This window comes from Cetorhinus maximus, chromosome 10 (genome assembly GCF_964194155.1).
Source record: "Cetorhinus maximus chromosome 10, sCetMax3.hap1.1, whole genome shotgun sequence".
Classification (NCBI taxonomy): domain Eukaryota; kingdom Metazoa; phylum Chordata; class Chondrichthyes; order Lamniformes; family Cetorhinidae; genus Cetorhinus; species Cetorhinus maximus.
Genome location: NC_135888.1, coordinates 56,129,648 through 56,147,715, shown reverse-complemented (window position 1 = coordinate 56,147,715; position 18,068 = coordinate 56,129,648). Strand labels below are relative to the sequence as shown.

At 43.7% G+C, this 18,068-nt stretch overlaps 1 protein-coding gene across 1 annotated transcript in view; it reads left to right on the top strand.

Moving 5' to 3' along the window:
* The window catches only part of LOC144685712 (serine/threonine-protein kinase 32A-like), a 157,337-nt gene that overhangs the window by 106,142 nt on the left and 33,127 nt on the right, over positions 1–18,068 (top strand). Inside the window, exon 8 of the mRNA XM_078550520.1 lies at positions 377–505. Coding sequence (XP_078406646.1) covers positions 377–505 — 129 coding nt within the window. The remainder of the gene's footprint in view (positions 1–376; positions 506–18,068) is intronic.

Sequence of the window (18,068 nt, the reverse complement as noted above, 5' to 3'; positions counted from 1 at the left end):
GCATGGTCGCAGGCTAGTCTTGATCATTTAAACTGGATTAGAAAGGGATTTTTGAGATTTTTCCTTCCATAATTGGTCTGGGATTTTATCTGGTTTATTCATTCACAGCTCCTGGGAATTTCCATGGCTTTCAGGTGAGGCAGGGAGTGTACAGTGTAAATTGTGAAGCAGATGGCATCAGAGTTGTATTGTCCATTATTGTCTGTCTGTTAGGCCAAGTCTCTTTGGGACAAATCCCAGTGCAAGCCAGAGTTTAAGCGGAAGGGGTGAAAACTGGGGTAAAATGCAGACATGTTTTATGAGTTTATGAGCTTTATGAGTCCGTTGATCTGCCAGCCCGTGTTTCTCTGATATATTTATTTTACTTTGTTTGTAGAAAGGACAACTAAACTGTGACCCTACATTTGAACTCGAGGAAATGATTCTGGAGTCTAAGCCCCTTCACAAGAAGAAAAAGCGTCTGGCAAAGAAGTTGAAGGAACACAGAAAAGACAACTCGGCACTGGTCAGTAAAAACATTTCCCACCCCACTGGGGTGTAGGGGATTGGTTTGGAAGTGATGAGGGGTGGTGGCTTATGATTTAAGGCTTGTGGTTCTCCGTTGGGTGAGTCACTGATTTCAGTTGCCCATCGTAGGTGGTGGTGATGATGAGGGAATGGCTCATAAAGAAAGGAGCTAGGAGGGAGCTATTGTTACATAAGTATTAGCAACTGATTTCACAACAGGATTGACAAATCTCAAGAGCCAGGTCTTCTGCCGCAGTGAGTAATGGCTCCACCATAAGACCATAAGACATAGGAGCAGAAATTAGGCCATTCGGCCCATCGAGTCTGCTCCGCCATTCAATCACGGCTGATAAGTTTCTCAACCCCAAGCTGTTTGCGCCAGAAGGTCCTAGGCTTGATTCTCATTCTGTGCCAACTCAGGTGGAGTATTACAATTGGTAACATTAATCTGCTTGGTGGGGTGGGGTGCCGGGGAGAAGCCAAGGGTAATCATCCAGCAATGTCCTCCTTTGATTGCTTTCCAGTGACCTCTGACCCACAGTATGCAAACCAGGCTTAACCATGATGCCTTACTTAACCGAATAGTCTGCTGGTGGGCACTTCTCCTAGCATTACCAAGAATGACCATTTAGATAAGATGCCAGAAAGTGACCAATGTTGTGGAATCTAATCATATTGCAGCAAGGAATGGGTACCATCAGGAGAGAACAGAAAATAACTGGAGTAAAATGACCAATCAAGAAAATGGGTTTAATGATTTGTCTTTAGGATAGTAAGAACATTTCCAATTATCAAGTAATAGCTTTATAATTAAAATACTAATTGATAGTAATTCCTTGGTTATTCCATATACTTTCATTGCAGTTCCACATAATTACAAATGAATAACTTGTAATTAAGATTAAATGATGGGTGATAGCAAAAGTATTGCTGTGAATGAGTGTTGTAATTGCCGTGTTATTATTTTATAATCACATCCCTAATGAAGGGATGTTAAACGTTAACAAATTCTTTAAAAGTACAGCTAATATTAAAAGATCTTAATTTGCGCTGATCTCTGTTTACAACTTACAGTTGATATCTCTTTCTAAAATTTTATCCATTGATGAATAACAGCCTCTGCTTTGATGGTTTGGTTGATAAATGTATTTCTCAAGTGCGGAATCTGAATCATACAGACTAGGAGGGCCCCAGCTTTGATTCCCACCTGTGTTGAGCGAGCTGATCTTGGCTGGACTGGTGGTAAGGATGCTGCAATGGCCTAGGGCATTCCTGGGTTGGCGGTGGTGAAACCCAAACAGGGCTTTTATACATCCGGTCACTATCCAGTATATATGTATATATATATATATATATACACATGTTTTTGAGTGTGTGAGTAACACTAAAGGGTTCTGAGTTTTTCAGTAAATTAAAATCTGGGTTTTATAGATAAAAAGTGAAGTGGGCACTCAGTAGAGCACATACTTATGCCAGTCTGTGTTAACTAAACTTTATTACAATTATGCAGCTCTTACTTCAGGCTTTTCCCTGCCTGATTGGTGCCCATAACTACAAAGCTGAAAAAATAAATCTTTTTATTGAGAGCTTCCATCTCACCGAAGAGTCTTCAGGCCAATCCACATCCAACAACCTGCTCTGAGAACTCAGCTCATGTTTTGACAGCTGTGAGAACTTCCACCACAGCAGCTGAGACAATCTATGACATTCTAAAACTATCAACAATATTCTAAATAAAACAACACAACATTCTTTAAAAAAAAGTCAATTCGTCCTATCTCCCAGTCTTAATGGAACCTTTTAAAAAATTCCAGGATCCGGATTGAGATCTGCATCTTCACCAAAAACTAATCAGTTATTCCTTGGGCCATATTCTATCTGTATACCAGGTTTCGTTGAAATTATAACAGTTTCATTGAAATCAGTCAATTAGTTTTTGAGATACATTGTTTACGGACAAAGAGACGAACAACAAGGGGAAAAAATATTACCTCCACCCACCTTCAGTGACGGTTATAAATGACGTCAGCACAAGGGAAGCAGCTTAATTGATGAGGATTTATTTATTTCAGTCTTGAGTTTATTTCAGCTAATAGTCAAATAAATAGTGGCATAGCAGGGTATCTCGGTCCTGTGGAGTAGACATCCTGTTCCATGTGGAAACTCCAGGACGCTTCTTGTGTCTAGACAACTGTATGGGGCAAGAAGTGTCGTCAACTGGAGCAGCTTGAGCTCCACAATTCAGGGCTTGAGCCGCAGCTGGCACTACTGCAGTGTATCTGCGAGACTGAGAGTTTTGTAGATAGCAGTTTTTAGGTGTGCTCATCCTGCAGAGGGGGAATGGGTGACCACCAGTGCCAGTAATTTCTTGGTGACTATTTTATAGTGATGATTTGTAATTACGCTCTTCCCCACAAGTGGAAACTTTGGGCCGTAACTTCCCTGCTCTGGGCAGTGTACCTGGGTGGTAACCCAAAGATATGCTGGGGAACCCTCCTCACCACTATCCTCCACCTTGAACCCTTTCGGTTCCCAGGTAAGCTGGATGGCAATTGCCCAAGAAGTTTAAACTTTCTTTGGACTATTGTCCTGCACTGCAAACTATCCAATAATGCAATTTAAATGGCAAACTTCTGATGGTTCCCAACTGTCATAGAGCAATAGTTACCCAGAAAAAGTTAGAATTAAGACCACTTCTGGCTTCTGGATAACTATAGCACTGACCTACCCTGACCACTGACAGGACTCTCTCCACCCCCAACTATCCCCCTGACCCCCCATGAGACTCCTCCTGACTACCTCCCTGAACCCCCAGAGGACTCCCCCAACCCCTCATGGGACTCCTCCCCATCCCCCACTATCCCCCAGCTACCTTTCCCACCCTTGACCTGAACCAACAACCCCCCCCACCCCCACCCAAAACCTGACCCAAACCAACCTCCCAGGCCCAACCCAACCCGACCTGACCTGGCTCCACCAACCGCACCCCCACCTTGCCCTCTCTCCCTGGCCCAACCTGACCTGCCACCCACCCCACTCCAAATCCTACCCTTTACCTTGTACAGTTACCTTCACCCTAGCTTGCCCAAATGGCTGGACCTTTAAACTTACCTGGTTTATGGTAGCTAGAGCGCCATGAAAATGTGTATGGCTTACTTACCTTCGAATGAGCTGCCTTAGACTGTAGGCCTCAGGAACCCGCACCACTGGAGTGGCAAGATGCCCAGCTTGAGTCGGAAGATCGGGAGAGATAGGAAAGGCTTCATCTTAAGGTAAGAAACTAGGAGTGGAGTGACAAACCGACACAATTGCCAAGCCATAAGAAGTTACGGGCCATTCTCTCTTTATCTACTCTATCAAAATGTTTCATAATTTTAAAGACTTCTATCAGGTCACCCCTCAGGCTTCTCTTTTCAAGAGAAAATGACCCTGTCTTTCGTGAAAGTAGAAGTATAATCTCGCATTTCTGGTATCATCCTTGTGAATATTCTCCAGGGGCCTTATGTCCTTTTTATGATATGGTGACCAGAACTGCACTCAGTGCTCCAAATGTGGTCTAACGAATGTTCGAAACAAGTTTAAAAGAGGGTACCACATAATGAACTTACCTACATCTACCTGCTCTAGTTCCATAACCCTTAAAACCCTTGCTTAACAAGAATCATCAACCTCAATTTTGAAATTTTCAATTGACCCCAAGCCTTAACAGCTTTTTGGGGAAGGGAGTTCCAGATTTCCACCACTCTGTGAAGAAGTGTTTTCTGACTAGCCCGCTGAACAGCCTAAATTAAAAACCATAACTGGTTTTTCAGCTCAGACCAGGGCTTGAAACTGGACCTTTCTGACCTGTTTGGCCCAGTGTCAGACTGTGGGGCTGTGAGGTAAAGGAGTCAATTACCAACTTGTGTCATCCAAATACCATTCACTTAAAATAAAGTTACAGTCAAAGTGTAATCAGAAATAGCTGTTAGTTGGGCAGACTGCAAAACCTTCCATTGTGCCCAAGCTCATCCTAACCTTTCCCATATTTAACAACTTTACACTGAATCCTGATCTTACTAGGAGTAGATTGTCAAATCTCCACCATCTGTATAACTGAAGAAGAGTCATACAGACTCGAAATGTTAACTCTGTTTCTCTCTCACGGGTGCTGCCAGATCTGCTGAGTTTTTCCAGCATTTTCTGTTTTTGTTTCAAATTTCTGCAGTATTTTGCTTTTATCTGTATAACTGGCATTGTGGATAGGCTGCCTGTATTAGAAACCACACTATATTTCCAATCTGTTAATTTCAATAGAAATGAAGACCATGCAGTTGCTAAAATGTATGGGCAATCTGCTCACTTGAAAAGCAGCGTGGCAGCGGGCTTGGCAGCCTTCCCCTGAATTCTGCACAGGTTGAATACACTTGTGACCCTCCTTAATCCCCACCCCCTATATAGAAAGGGAGAAGGTCAGGTACTCAAGCCACAACACCTGAGAGCCACAATACTATCCCGACAGAAGGTTTCCATTATGAGAGCTTGTTGTGGAAAAATTATTTTCCTTTCTCCTGGAAACATTGTGTTCCTCGAGAGCTCATCCGCCTAATTTCACTGCATTGTGTTTCGGAAGGCAAACAATAATGTCATTATACAAGTTTGCTAATTTCCACGGGGCAGAATTAAACCACAATTTTCCAATTGGTGTTGAAGTGGTGAAAATGTAATATTGTAAATTATAATGGAACACATCATGCGTTTATACAACACTTGCATGTGACATTGTTGTGATGTCAAAGGGACATGGCTGTTCCAGGACTAAAGAGAAAGTGATTTACCCAATAAATGTTCATCAGTCATGTCCTTTTATTTAGTCTAGTTTCCTTAATAAAAAAAAACTTTCTGACTTCTGCAAATTTTGCGAGTTGAAAAGAGCTTGAACTCATTAGCGCCTAGTTTTTGAAGTCTACATGTGCCCTTTACGCTGATTTGACATCAACAGTGCCACTTTGGAGTTCTACATTCCAGCTTACGCCTTCTCTGAACCTAACACACATTTGTCAGTAGTAAGGACTCCATCCCCACCAACACTATTTAAAGTGATCATCAACTACTTTCAGTATAGTTGTTGGTTGGTTTCTTCTGACTGATGCTACAGTTCTACAAGTGATTGGCCTTTCTACAGTTGTTTCTAGGTGCTAAGGTCTACAGGGAATGGTGTGGCTGGTGCTGCAGGACTTTTTGCTGGCTTCAAGGATTCTGCACAAACCAGTTGTCCCTAAATATGATGCACTAGTAGGTATTCCTCTTGAAATGTAATATGACTGGGTGAATGGACAGAGGCCCCACAGAGCAGGGCAAGCTGCTGGATGAGGAAAGGGGAGAAGGGCTCTTACCAGGAGGCCATATCCATCCAGGGTGTTCAGACAGAAATTCCCCTACCTGAACCTCAGCAAAGAACAATGTGTCAGATGTCTGTGCTTCACTAAGAATGTCCTCACTGAAACCTGCCACCTGTTGCAGCCACCACTCTACTCTCACAGCATGGCAAGGACAAGATTGCCAGTGGCTTTGAAGTTGACCATGGCCATGAGATTTAAGCATCTGACTCCTTCCAGGCTGGAGCTGGAGAGATTTTCAACATTTCAGAGTTTACAGTCCACTGTTGCATAAGGTAGATCACAGAAACTTCCTGTTCAATGAGAGCTAGCTACATTTCATTCTCTTACCAGAGACAACCATTGCAGGGTGACATTGACTGCACACACCCAGCTTTGCGACGCCTCATGTCAACTCTGCTCTTTACCAGAACCAAAAGGGATTCTGTTTCCTCAACATGTGACCATAGGCAGTGAATCATACAGAACGATGCCCAATATCCTGGCAGCAGCCATGATGCCATCATTCTGAGGCAGTCCACTGTGCCAGCAGGCATTTGAGCTGTCATGACAAACCAGAGGGTGGCTACTGGGCAATAATGACTATCCATCGACAACACGATTCTCCGGTGTGTGACCCACACACACACGTGTGCAACATGCGTACAATGAAAGCCACACTGTGAAATATGATAGAGCAAACCTTTGACATACTACTGTAATGCTGGCTGGACTGCTCTGGAGGAGCTCTGCAACACTTGGCAGAGCAGCTGTCAAGATGCCTGTTTGTCCTCTACATGCTGCATAACCTCAAAATCGTGAGGGGACAGCCCTTGCCATCGGCTAAAACAAAAGCAAAGTATTGCTGATACCAGATACCTGAAATAAAAACAGAAAAGGTTGAAAATACTCAGCAGGTCAGGCAGCATCTTGGAGAGAAAAACAGAGTTAATGTTTCAGGGCTAAAGCTTGCTTGGGGAAGGAGGAGAAGTGGCCTCAGGCAAGGGAAGAGGCAGCAGGGGTGGGGGCTGTACTGGGGAAGCAGAGTATCCCAGGGTGTGTGGTGGGGGGCACATGTTGATCTGTGTAAGTGACCACAAAATGGTGAGGGCTGAGGCAGCAGTCTCAAGAGGAGATGAGGCCAGATGGACATGTGAGGGTATGTATGAGAGAATGGGTGGTGGTATCCCTTGAGCTGGCAGTGACTGAGGTGCCAGTGAATGTGTGATGGGCTTGTGAATGTGAGAGTTTAGAGTGATGAGATAATTGCCTTACCCTGGCTGCACAAATAAGATCATTCATCCATTTTCTGCACTGGATGGCCAACCTCTTGTGTACAGCATTGACAATGACCACCTCTGCCACCACCTCAAAATGTCAAAGTGGTGATACTGATGGCCTCCTGCGGCCAGAGCGTGCATAGAGGACATCGCAGCGGGCCTCCATGGTGTTCAGAAGGCGCCCCAGGGGTGCTTCACTGAACGAGGGGCTGCACTCTTCTTGGCTTTAGGAGCCATGTTTTCATCAGTGCCCTCCTGGGCTGCAAGCATTGAGAAGTGTGCATGCAGCTGCAGTTTAAATATGGCGCCTTGTGTGAGGAAGCAGCAAAGTAATGGCATGGCAGGCAAATCGGAGGCCAAAGAGACAGCTTGTTTCTTGTGGCTGCATAATTAATGAGGCGGGAATGGGATGATACGGCGTGAAAAGCCGCCATTGCGGCCAGCAGGTAAAACATCCTTTCTCCTGCCCACTACTTACTTGGTGCAAATTGGGGGTGATTCCACCCAATGTTTTGTACCCAGACGGATGTAAATCGAAAGATGAAATGTTGGTCCTCAAGCTTACATTGAGCTCCATTGGAATGGTGTAGCAGGCTGAGGACAGAAAGGTCAAAGAGGGAGCAAGTTGGCGAATTAAAATGACAGGTGACTGGAAGCTCATGGTCATGCTTGCCGACTGAATGAGGTGTCCTTCCATAAGCGGTCACCCAGTCAGCACTTGGTCTCCCCTATATGGTGAGCAACCAAGTAGACTAACTTGAAAGAAGTTCAAGTAAATCGCTGCTTCACCTGGAAGGAGTGTTTGAAGCCCTAAACCGTGGGAAGGGAGAAGGTAAAAGGGCAGGTGTTGCATTTCCTGCACCTGCATGGAAAGGTGCCATGAGAAGGGAAATGGCTGTTGCAGGTGATTGAGGAGTGGACCAGAGTATCGTGGAGGGAATGGTCCCTTCAGAATGCCGAAAGGGGAGGGAAAGATGTGTTTGGTGGTGGTGTCATGCTAGAACTGGTGGAAATAGAGGCAGGTGATGTGTTGAATTTGGAGGCTGGTGGTTTGGAAGATAGCCCATCCAGCCTATTTGAGTGCTAGCTGTTCAGTTAGAACTACTTAGTCCTATTTCCCTGCCTTTCCCTGAATCTGTTTATATGTTAATTTCAAATTGTTCTCCAATGCCTTTTGAAATTATGTTATGGTCTGGCTCAATAGTCATATATGTTGAAGCATTAGCATCCTGAAAATCCGCTGTGTTAAAAGACAAACATTCTTCCATCTTTGATATTACTCCTCCTTTTGCCAATGTCCATCTAAATGAAAAAAAACAATAGAGGGGCGAGCACAGATCCTTGGGGCAAACCATTTTCTCATTCCACTAACTGGAAAACAATCTGGCGTATGATGATTCATCTCTATTTCCACCAGTTACGTCTCTTATTGTTGAAGACAGCATCATTAGGATAAGACATTAAACCTAGGCCCTGTGTGCCCTCTTAGGTGGACGTAAAAGTTCCTGCGGCATTATTCCGAAGAAGAACAAGGGAGTTCTCCCTGGTGTCTTAGCCAATATTTATCCCTCAAGCAACACCAAAAAACAGATTATCTGCTCATTATCACATTGTTGTTTCAGAGCCTTACTGTGCATAAATAGGCTGCCATGTTTCCTATATTACCACAGTGACAGCACTTCAAATACCTCATTGGTTGTAGGAGGTCCCGAGGTCATAAAAAGCACTATATAAATGCAAGTCTTTCTTTTTATTAATTGCTTTGTCCTATTTGAATCTGTGGGACTTGAAGTTTGGAACAGGCTGTTCTTTGCTCCATTGCCTCAATGGTGGAAATGCAAAATCTAAGATTAACTAGTAGCTGCAAAATTAAGATAGATACAAATTAACTGGTTCATTGATTTAAATTTTACATAATGTCTGCAAGGCTCCATAATTAACAGCTGAAGAAGATAAAAAGCTTGAACACTCTTGAGTTAAGGGATTACTTTGGCAGTCTTTACTACTTTGAAGGATAGTGATGGCAGGTGCATTGCTTCCAAGTTCCCCTCCCAGTAACACACCATCCCAACTTGGATATATATCGCTATTCCTTCATTTCCACTGGGTCAAAATCCTGGAACTTGCTACGTAACAGCGTTGCGGAATATCTTCACCATACAGGCTGCAGTGGTTCAAGAAGAAATCTCACCTTCTCTAGAGTAACTGGCAATAGGCAATAAATGCCGGCCTTGTTAGTAACGTTCAAAGTCTGTAAGGCCAAAGCTTCAGTTGAGGGTTGACTCAGTATGAATCTCACCTCTAGTACCAAGACATTAAGCAACAGGTAGGAAAGGCTGACAGAAAGCAACTTGATAGTGTTGCTATTTAAAAAATGAAGTTTTCTGTTATGAACAGAGTAGTATTCAGAGAATAGTCCCTCATCTGATTAGTAGATTGAGCAGTACATAGAAGGAATGGACTCCATGTTATCCAGTCAGGTTAATGTCTATGTGCTAGGATTGAGTTTGTCACAAGAGATTATTCATGGTGGAACATAGGTTGAAATATATTAAACTCACAATGCTGATTCACTAAACCATGTAGCCCATGTGGTGAAGGTGTTCCCACAATGCTGTTAGGTAGGGAGTTCCAGAATTTTGACTCCTTGGTGATGGAAGGGACTGTGCAATATGTCCTAGTTGGGAAGGTGTGTTGCAGAAGGCTTGAAAGTCAAAGAAATTTCTTAAATTGCCTCACTTAGGCAATTGGTGCAAAAAACAGAAATGTAATAACAACAATGGGAAGCTTTCAGTTTCAAGCACAGCACCTAGTGACAGCACCAAGTGCTCCTAGCTTGGCTATGGTGTAGTTAAATACAGAATGAAGCTGCTTGTACTCTGCCCCAATAAAGGAGCAAATCTTCCTGGAAAATAATGGAGTGTTAATGGCCCACACCATTATTAATGCACAAATTGGCCAACCAGTTCAGTCAATGAAGAGGTACAGCACAAGTTTCGAGTCCCCCCCAAACTTGCTGGAATCTCCAGAACTTGCAGGTTGATTTATGCTGCTCTGCTGTTTGTTTCACACAAACAGAATCTTGTCCTTACATCTTCCTTTCATTTGGATTTGCACATTAATTGCCAATTAAACTTGCCAAAGAAAATTGGGGCTCAATGACGTAAATCAATAGCGTAAATGCCCTTTTACTGACCTGATAATCATTAATGCAATGCCAGCCCAGAATGGGAACAATTTAAACAGCTCAGTCTCATTCCTGCATGCAGGAAATTCTTCTTAGAAATTTAAAAAACTGAAAATTTAAAATATTTTGATTTTTTCTTACTTTTCCTTTCTCACCTATTTTCTCTCTCAATCCAGTCTTTCTCTCTTTTTATTTCTCTTTCTGTACCTGACTTGATTCTAATTCATCATCCTTCTTTGTCCTTCCTGTTTCTTTCTCAATCCTTAAATGTTATTGGTTAAGGAGATATGCCATTGGCCCCATTGTTTACTCAGGTGCCTGCACTTCCTGGAAGTTGCAAGGGCGAAGGAATTTGGAGTGGAAGAATGAGAGTAAGATGGCCTACTGCAGCAAGAAGTAGCCCAATGTCTCTCAGTCCCTGCTAAGTCCCAATACATCAGAATGAAAGAATTCCATAATGTGTGCTAAATTTGGAGCAGGCTCGTGCCTTGCGTCCATTCGCAGTTCCGAAGATTATTCCTTGATGCCTGAGTGACAAACAAAGAGGGTACATTTAAAATAGGGCCTTGAATTTTTTGGAAGACTTTATCTCAAACAGGGTAAAAATAAAGAAATGAAGAACAGGTGGTAACTTAGAGAAGGTAAAAGACTCTGCGTGAGTTCCTGCCATGCTAACCGATGATTGGTGAGCATTTTAATGCACTGTGTCTGAAAAGGGGATGAAGAACCGAATAAATTTGAATAAGCTGTAATGGCTAAATTAGAAAATCCAAAAATCTCATTAGGCACAGGGTAGAAGCTGGGCAACAGCAGGATAAACAGCTCTGTGAAACTACAGGCCCTTTACGAACTGCAGGAAGCTGTATCATTCACACTGACCCATATTTCATTTTCACAAATTTGTCCCTGAATTACTCTCTCTAGTCACATTAAGCATTCATTTTGAAGAGGTTTATTATTGAACATTAAGCCTTTGCTCAAACAGGGAATAGGAATTATAAAAAAAATATTGCATAATTCTATCTAGCAGTTAAAAGAACTTGTGCGAGGGACACAATTAATTAAATGTTACAGGAAGAACAACTGCTGATCACTAGATAGAAGGTCTGAAGTATGGTGATCCACTATTAAAGAGCATAGTTTGTCAGGCAATAGAATTTTGATATTTGCTTAAAACAGATACTTACTGAGATATCACTGCCATTCCATGATTCTCCTGATTACACAATCATTAGTGCTGTTGTATCATTAAAATCGATTGCTGTTGTCCAGCTGGTCAAGACAAGTAAGAGGTAGTACAGAAATTGAGTATTGCTGAAAAAAGAGAGATACTGTCAAAGCTTTTCATCTTGCACTCATCAGGACAGATTCGCAAGAATACCAAATCTAAAAGGAACAAAAATTTATACTGCATGAGAAGAAGGTGCTAATTGGTTGGCAAGAGGACTCTGACTGGTAGAGACGTTTTCATGGAGAATGCACCAGGGAACAGTTAACTGCCAAGATTTTGTTTAAATTCAAACCAGGCAGGTCGACTCGGATTGGTCAAGGCATTGCCATGTGGAATGAACCCATGCACCAGGGAGTAGCTGTCTCCCAAGCTTTTGTTTAGTTGACAAAGGAGCAATGCATGGACATGCTCTTTCTGTTTGCAAAGGACAGTGGCCTGTGTGTGAATATATGTAGCTTCTAGCATACATGAACCATTCCCTGGCAGCATCAGGAATCCGCCTGTCATCCTTAATTGGGCAGCTGCCCCGCAAAACGGCCCCCAACCAAACTAGGAGGCCGCCTGTGGTAAAATTGCTGAGCCGGTCCCACTGCCGGCAAATGCAGGCTCAGGACCTGTTTCTCACCACGACTTTGGGTCCCGAAGCCCATGGTAAAATTCAGCCTGATGTATCAGGCAGAAGTAGCATATTGACAGGAACAGCTGTGTGTTCTGGGAGATTACAGAGGAGTAGTTGCTCAAATGTTGCATTTGTGATTTGAGGTTTCTGATTGCATGTCTTCCCTTTGTATTGGAAAAGATTTCTAGCCTATATGAGGGCAAGGTATACCCATGGCCAGAAAGTGGGCACCCATTTACTCACAGCCACGTGCATTGCTTTCTGGAGCCTCCTTGGAAACTGATCTTGTGGCCGTGTGTTGTCTTGGTAGTTGGTACTGTCACCTTTACAATGTAGATCAATGCTGAAATCTATGCTATTATCTAAAATTACCTTTCCCTTTCACTGCCTGTATGAAGCAAATGTTGGACTCCACAGAGAATATTTTCAAAACAGCATAGGCTTTACCCCTTAGATGACTTCCCCCATTGATAAATGGAGGTCCAAAAAGCACCCCCAAAGTCTGAGCATCCAACTCCCATCACAAGGGCCAGGATTTACCGGCTCCGTCGTGGTGGGGCCTGCTTCCAGGCATTTGGCGGGCCAGCCGAAAGACCATTGACTTTCAGCAGGGCCGGACGATCCTGATCCTGATTCCAGGTGAGGCCGGAAAATCCCACCCAAGAGCTATGGTAAAATCAGAAAATATTTTACTCAGCAGGTCAGGCAGCATCTGTGGAGAGAAAAACCAAGTTAATGGGCTGCATTTTGCCATCCCTCTGTAGGCCAGCCTCATAAAATAGCAGCGGGAGGAGATCCTTACAGAATATTCCCAATGGCGGGAATGGCGGAGGCATGGCTGCCTGCTGACTGGAAGCAAGCAGGCTATCAACCCAGTTAACAAACATTTCCCACCCTGGCATTTAACCAGCATTGAGATGGTGGGGAGACTGCCAGACAGGCCATGGCAGCCTCCCAACTGGCTCCAGGGGGGCCTTCCTTAATGGCCCACAGAGAGACCCTCCCCAGTGGCAATGGCCACCCCATAGATCCGATGCCACTGCTGCAGACTTCACCCCTCCGATTGCTCAGGCCTACCTACCTGGTCCTGACTCAATGCTGGAATCAGATGTAACGGTATTACAGTTGAATAAAGGCAACTACAGAGGCATGAGGGAGGAGTTGGCCAGAATTGACTGGGAGATGAGCCTAGCAGGAAAGACAATGGAACAGCAATAGCAGGAGTTTCTGGGAGTAATTTGGGAGACACAGCAAAAATTCAACCCGAGGAAGAAGAAGCATACTAAAGGGAGGACGAGGCAACCATGGCTGACAAGGGAAGTCAGGGACAGCATAAAAGCTAAAGAGAAAGCATACAATGCAGCGAAGAGCAGTGGGAAACCAGGGGATTGGGAAGCCTACAAAGACCAACAGAGGACAACTAAAAAAGAAATAAGGAGGGAGAAGATTAAATATGAGGGTAAACTAGCCAGTAATATAAAAGAAGATTGCAAGAGTTTTTTTAGATATATAAAGGGTAAGAGAGAGGCAAAAGTTGGAAAATGACGCTGGAGAAGTAGTAGTGGGGAACAAAGAAATGGCTGAGGAACTGAATAAGTACTTTGCATCAGTCTTCACGGTGGAAGACACGAGTAACATCCCCAAGGTTCAAGAGAGTCAGGGGGCAGAGGTGAGTATGGTGGCCATTACCAAGGAGAAGGTGCTAGGAAAACTGAAAGGTCTGAAGGTGGATAAATCACCTGGGCCAGATGGATTACACCCCAGAGTTCTGAAGGAGATAGCTGAAGAGATATTGGAGGCGTTAGTGGTGATCTTTCAGGAATCACTGGAGTCAGGGAGGGTCCCAGAGGACTGGAAAATCGCTAATGTAACCCCCCTGTTTAAGAAGGGAGTGAGGCAAAAGATGGGAAATTACAGGCCGATTAGCCTGACGTTGGTCGTTGGTAAGATTTTAGAGTCCATTATTAAGGATGAGATTTCAGAATACTTGAAAGTGCATGATAAAATAGGGCAAAGTCAGCATGGTTTCATCAAGGGGAGGTCATGCCTGACAAATCTGTTAGAATTCTTTGAGGAGGTAACAAGTAGATTAGACAAAGGAGAGCCAATGGATGTTATCTACTTGGACTTCCAGAAGGCCTTTGACAAGGTGCCGCACAGGAGGCTGCTCAGTAAGATAAGAGCTCATGTTGTTAGAGGCAAGGTACTAGCATGGATAGAAGATTGGCTGTCTGGCAGGAGGCAGAGAGTGGGGATAAGGGGGTCCTTCTCAGGATGGCGGCCAGTGACTAGTGGAGTTCCGCAGGGGTCAGTGTTGGGACCACAACTTTTCACTTTATACATTAATGATCAAGATGAAGGAACTGAGGGCATCCTGGCTAAGTTTGCAGATGATACAAAGATAGATGGAGGGACAGGTAGTATTGAGGAGGCGGGGAGGCTGCAGAAGGATTTGGACAGGTTAGGAGAATGGACAAAGAAGTGGCAGATGGAATATAACGTGGGGAAGTGTGAGGTCATGCACTTTGGTAGGAAGAATAGAGGCATAGACTATTTTCTAAATGGGGAGAGAATTCAGAAATCTGGAGTGCAAAGGGACTTGGGAGTCCTAGTTCAGGATTCTCTTAAGGTTAACTTGCAGGTTGAGTCGGTAGTTAGGAAGGCAAATGCAATGTTGGCATTTATTTTGAGAGGACTAGAATATAAAAGCAGGGATGAGCTGCTGAGGCTTTATAAGGCTCTGGTCAGACCACATTTAGAATATTGTGAGCAATTTTGGGCCCCGTATCTCAGGAAGGATGTGCTGGCCCTGGAGAGGGTCCAGAGGAGGTTCACGAGAACGATCCCAGGATTGAAAGGCTTAACATATGAGGAATGTTTGAGGACTCTGGGTCTATACTCGATGGAGTTTAGAAGGATGAGGGGGGATTTGATTGAAACTTACAGAATACTGAAAGGCCTGGATAGAGTGGACGTGGGGAAGATGTTTCCATTAGTAGGAGAGACTAGGACCCGAGGGCATAGCCTCAGAGTAAAGGGAAGACTTTTTAGAACAGAGATGAGGAGAAACTTCTTTAGCCAGAGAGTGGTAAATCTATGGAATTCAATGCCACAGAAGGCTATGGAGGCCAGGTCATTGAGTGTATTTAAGACCGAGATAGATAGGTTCTTGATTGGTAAGGGGATCAAAGGTTATGGGGAGAAGGCGGGAGAATGGGGTTGAAAAACTTATCAGCCACGATTGAATGGCGGAGAAGACTCGGTGGGCCAAATGGCCTAATTTCTGCTCCTATGTCTTATGGTCTTATGGTCAATGGAAAAAAAAATGTTACCCAGCCTTCGAGGTTGCCTCAACATGGAGGCTCCCTCTTCTTCCTGCAGCCTCAGCCAAGGCCACTGCTGTCAGCCCTCTTATTAGCCGGCAGCTCTGAGAAGCTACTGCTGGGAACATCCTACCCTGTGTCCCGCTGACTGTCCATGTGGGCTCGACACCCACATTCGCCCTTGACAGTCTAGGATTTGAGAAAACTCATGCTGCACAGTCTTTGCAAAGAACAAAATCTTCATTTTTCTCCGGCAGAAAGGAGCAATTAACAATATAAATCCTAGACATCTGCAGTGGAGAAATTGGCAATTCAACTGATGGTGCGTCAAATGTCTGTTTACTTTTCTCTTAAAGGGATCTTGCTGAAAGGCTGTATTCTACATTCTAACAATTCGCTATGCAAAGATTTTCCTCCTAACCTCTTTCCTCTTTCTCTTAATAACAGTTGTAAATTCATGACTTCTCACCACTAGTTCCCCTAGGGCCCAAGGCAGTGCTGATAGCACCAAAGTGGGCATTAGACCTCTTCATATAAATGCAATAGCTTGATCCAAAATGGTCTATTAATGATCAGGTAATATCTCATCACAAAAACATCAAAAATGTCTTTTGGATAAGATATTAAACCAAGGCCCTGTCAGAGTTCTTGCCGCGGATGTAAAGGTCTCTTAGCATTAATTAGAAGAGCAGCGACACCAGGTGTACTGGTCAATATTTATCCCTCAACCACCTGAAATCAAATGATCTGATCATGATTGCATTGCTATTTGTGGGAGCTTGCTTTGTCTAAATTGGCTGTCACATTTCCTCTATTAGAACAGTGACTATTCTTCCAAAATGATTTAATTGGCTATAAAGCACTTTGGGATGTACTGAGGTCATAAAAGGCTCTATATAATTGCAAGTTCTCTCTTTTATTTCATTCTGTAGATAACTGCCTCTAATCTGGAATACAACCGCAATGCTTTGCTGTGGGACACGTTGTTCGAAGGCTCACCATTATAAGACAGGGGGCAGTGCACCTCTGATTTCTCCCTCAACCACTTCTTGCATAGTCTCCAGGTCAAAATATATTCCTCATATTAGCTGGTGCCCTGCCAGTGCGCTATTGGTGATCATGAAGAGCCTTCTTTCGGATACACACACAAGATGTTAGAAATTGGCAGAGTGCCCAGTTAGCCATCCCACATTGTGGGCAGTCCCTATCCTTCCTTGTGCCATTGCATACCAATGCATAGGCATGTTGTTTCTGGTGGCTGAATTTCTTTACAACCCTTCTTGTCATGGTGCGAGCTTTTTTTTTGGTATTTGTGAGTGTGCCCCTCTCTCAGTTTATGAGCCTTACAGCTATTCTGCAATGCAAGATGCTACAGCTCACAATCTCATGCATATAAGCTATGCCCTGATATTAGTATTGTGTGCCAAGATAGATAGGCGCATCAACTTTGACAGTCCTGATACCAGGAACATTAGGAACAGAACTAAGTCAGTCAGCACCTCGACTGTGCTCCACTATTCAATTAGATCATGGGTGATCATGATCCTCAACTCCATTGACCTGCCTCCATATCCCTTGATACCATTATCTAACAAAACATCTATTGACACTCGCTCTTGAAAGCTCCAATCCATCCACCATCCACAACTATTTTGGTGAGATAGTTGCAGATTTCAATTCCTTAATTTATTTCTAATTCTGATGAGCAAAGGATGCTGCCACCTTTCCATGGGCTGTAACAGCCAAGCAACTCGTATTTTTTCTCTTTTTAAGAAGAGGGTGCACATTGGCTCCAAGAGGGCCATTGTCCCTTGCTGGGCTTTCTGCCCCGCTCCTGCAAGAAATCCTGGGAAAATTGAGATGTGTTGTTCGCGTCTATTGTAATTACTATTGTCTCAAGTTGAAGCCAAAGTGGTTTTATAACGTTCTACTTTAAGGGCTATCAGTAGCTCTTTAAGAGCCGCCATCTGGCCAGATTTCCCAGCCCTGAACAATTGCATTGCTGGCCAGGCACCCTATGTCCATTTTTCATGTGCAGGAAATTATTTAAAATGAAGCGTTGAGAGATTAGGTGGAGTTGAACTCTTGAAATCCACACAGTCTCGCCCAGCCTTCCTTGCTGTCAGTGTGGATGTGCGATGGTGAGCTTCATTTGGAATGTTGGCTGTCTGATTGAAACCAATTGAATGGAGTTGAGTGGGTTCTGGAAAAGCTATAATCAATTTAGTCGAAAGGTTAAAAAAACCTGTATAAGCTGCACTTAATTTGCTGAACAAAAGAAAGGTTGTAAAAACCTCTTTTGTTCACTGATATCCTTTAGGGAAGGGAATCTGCCATCCTCACCCAGTCTGGTCTACATGTGACTCCAGATCCACAACAATGTGGTTCGCTCTTAACTGCCCTCTGAAATGGTCTAGCAAGCCACTCAGTGCAAGGGCAATTAAGGATGGGCAACAAATGGTGGCCAATGATGCCCACATCCAATGAAAGAATAAAGAAAAAAAAACATAATTTTCTTGGCCTATCTTTGAAACTATTTTGATATTTCCTTTGATGAAGGGGTG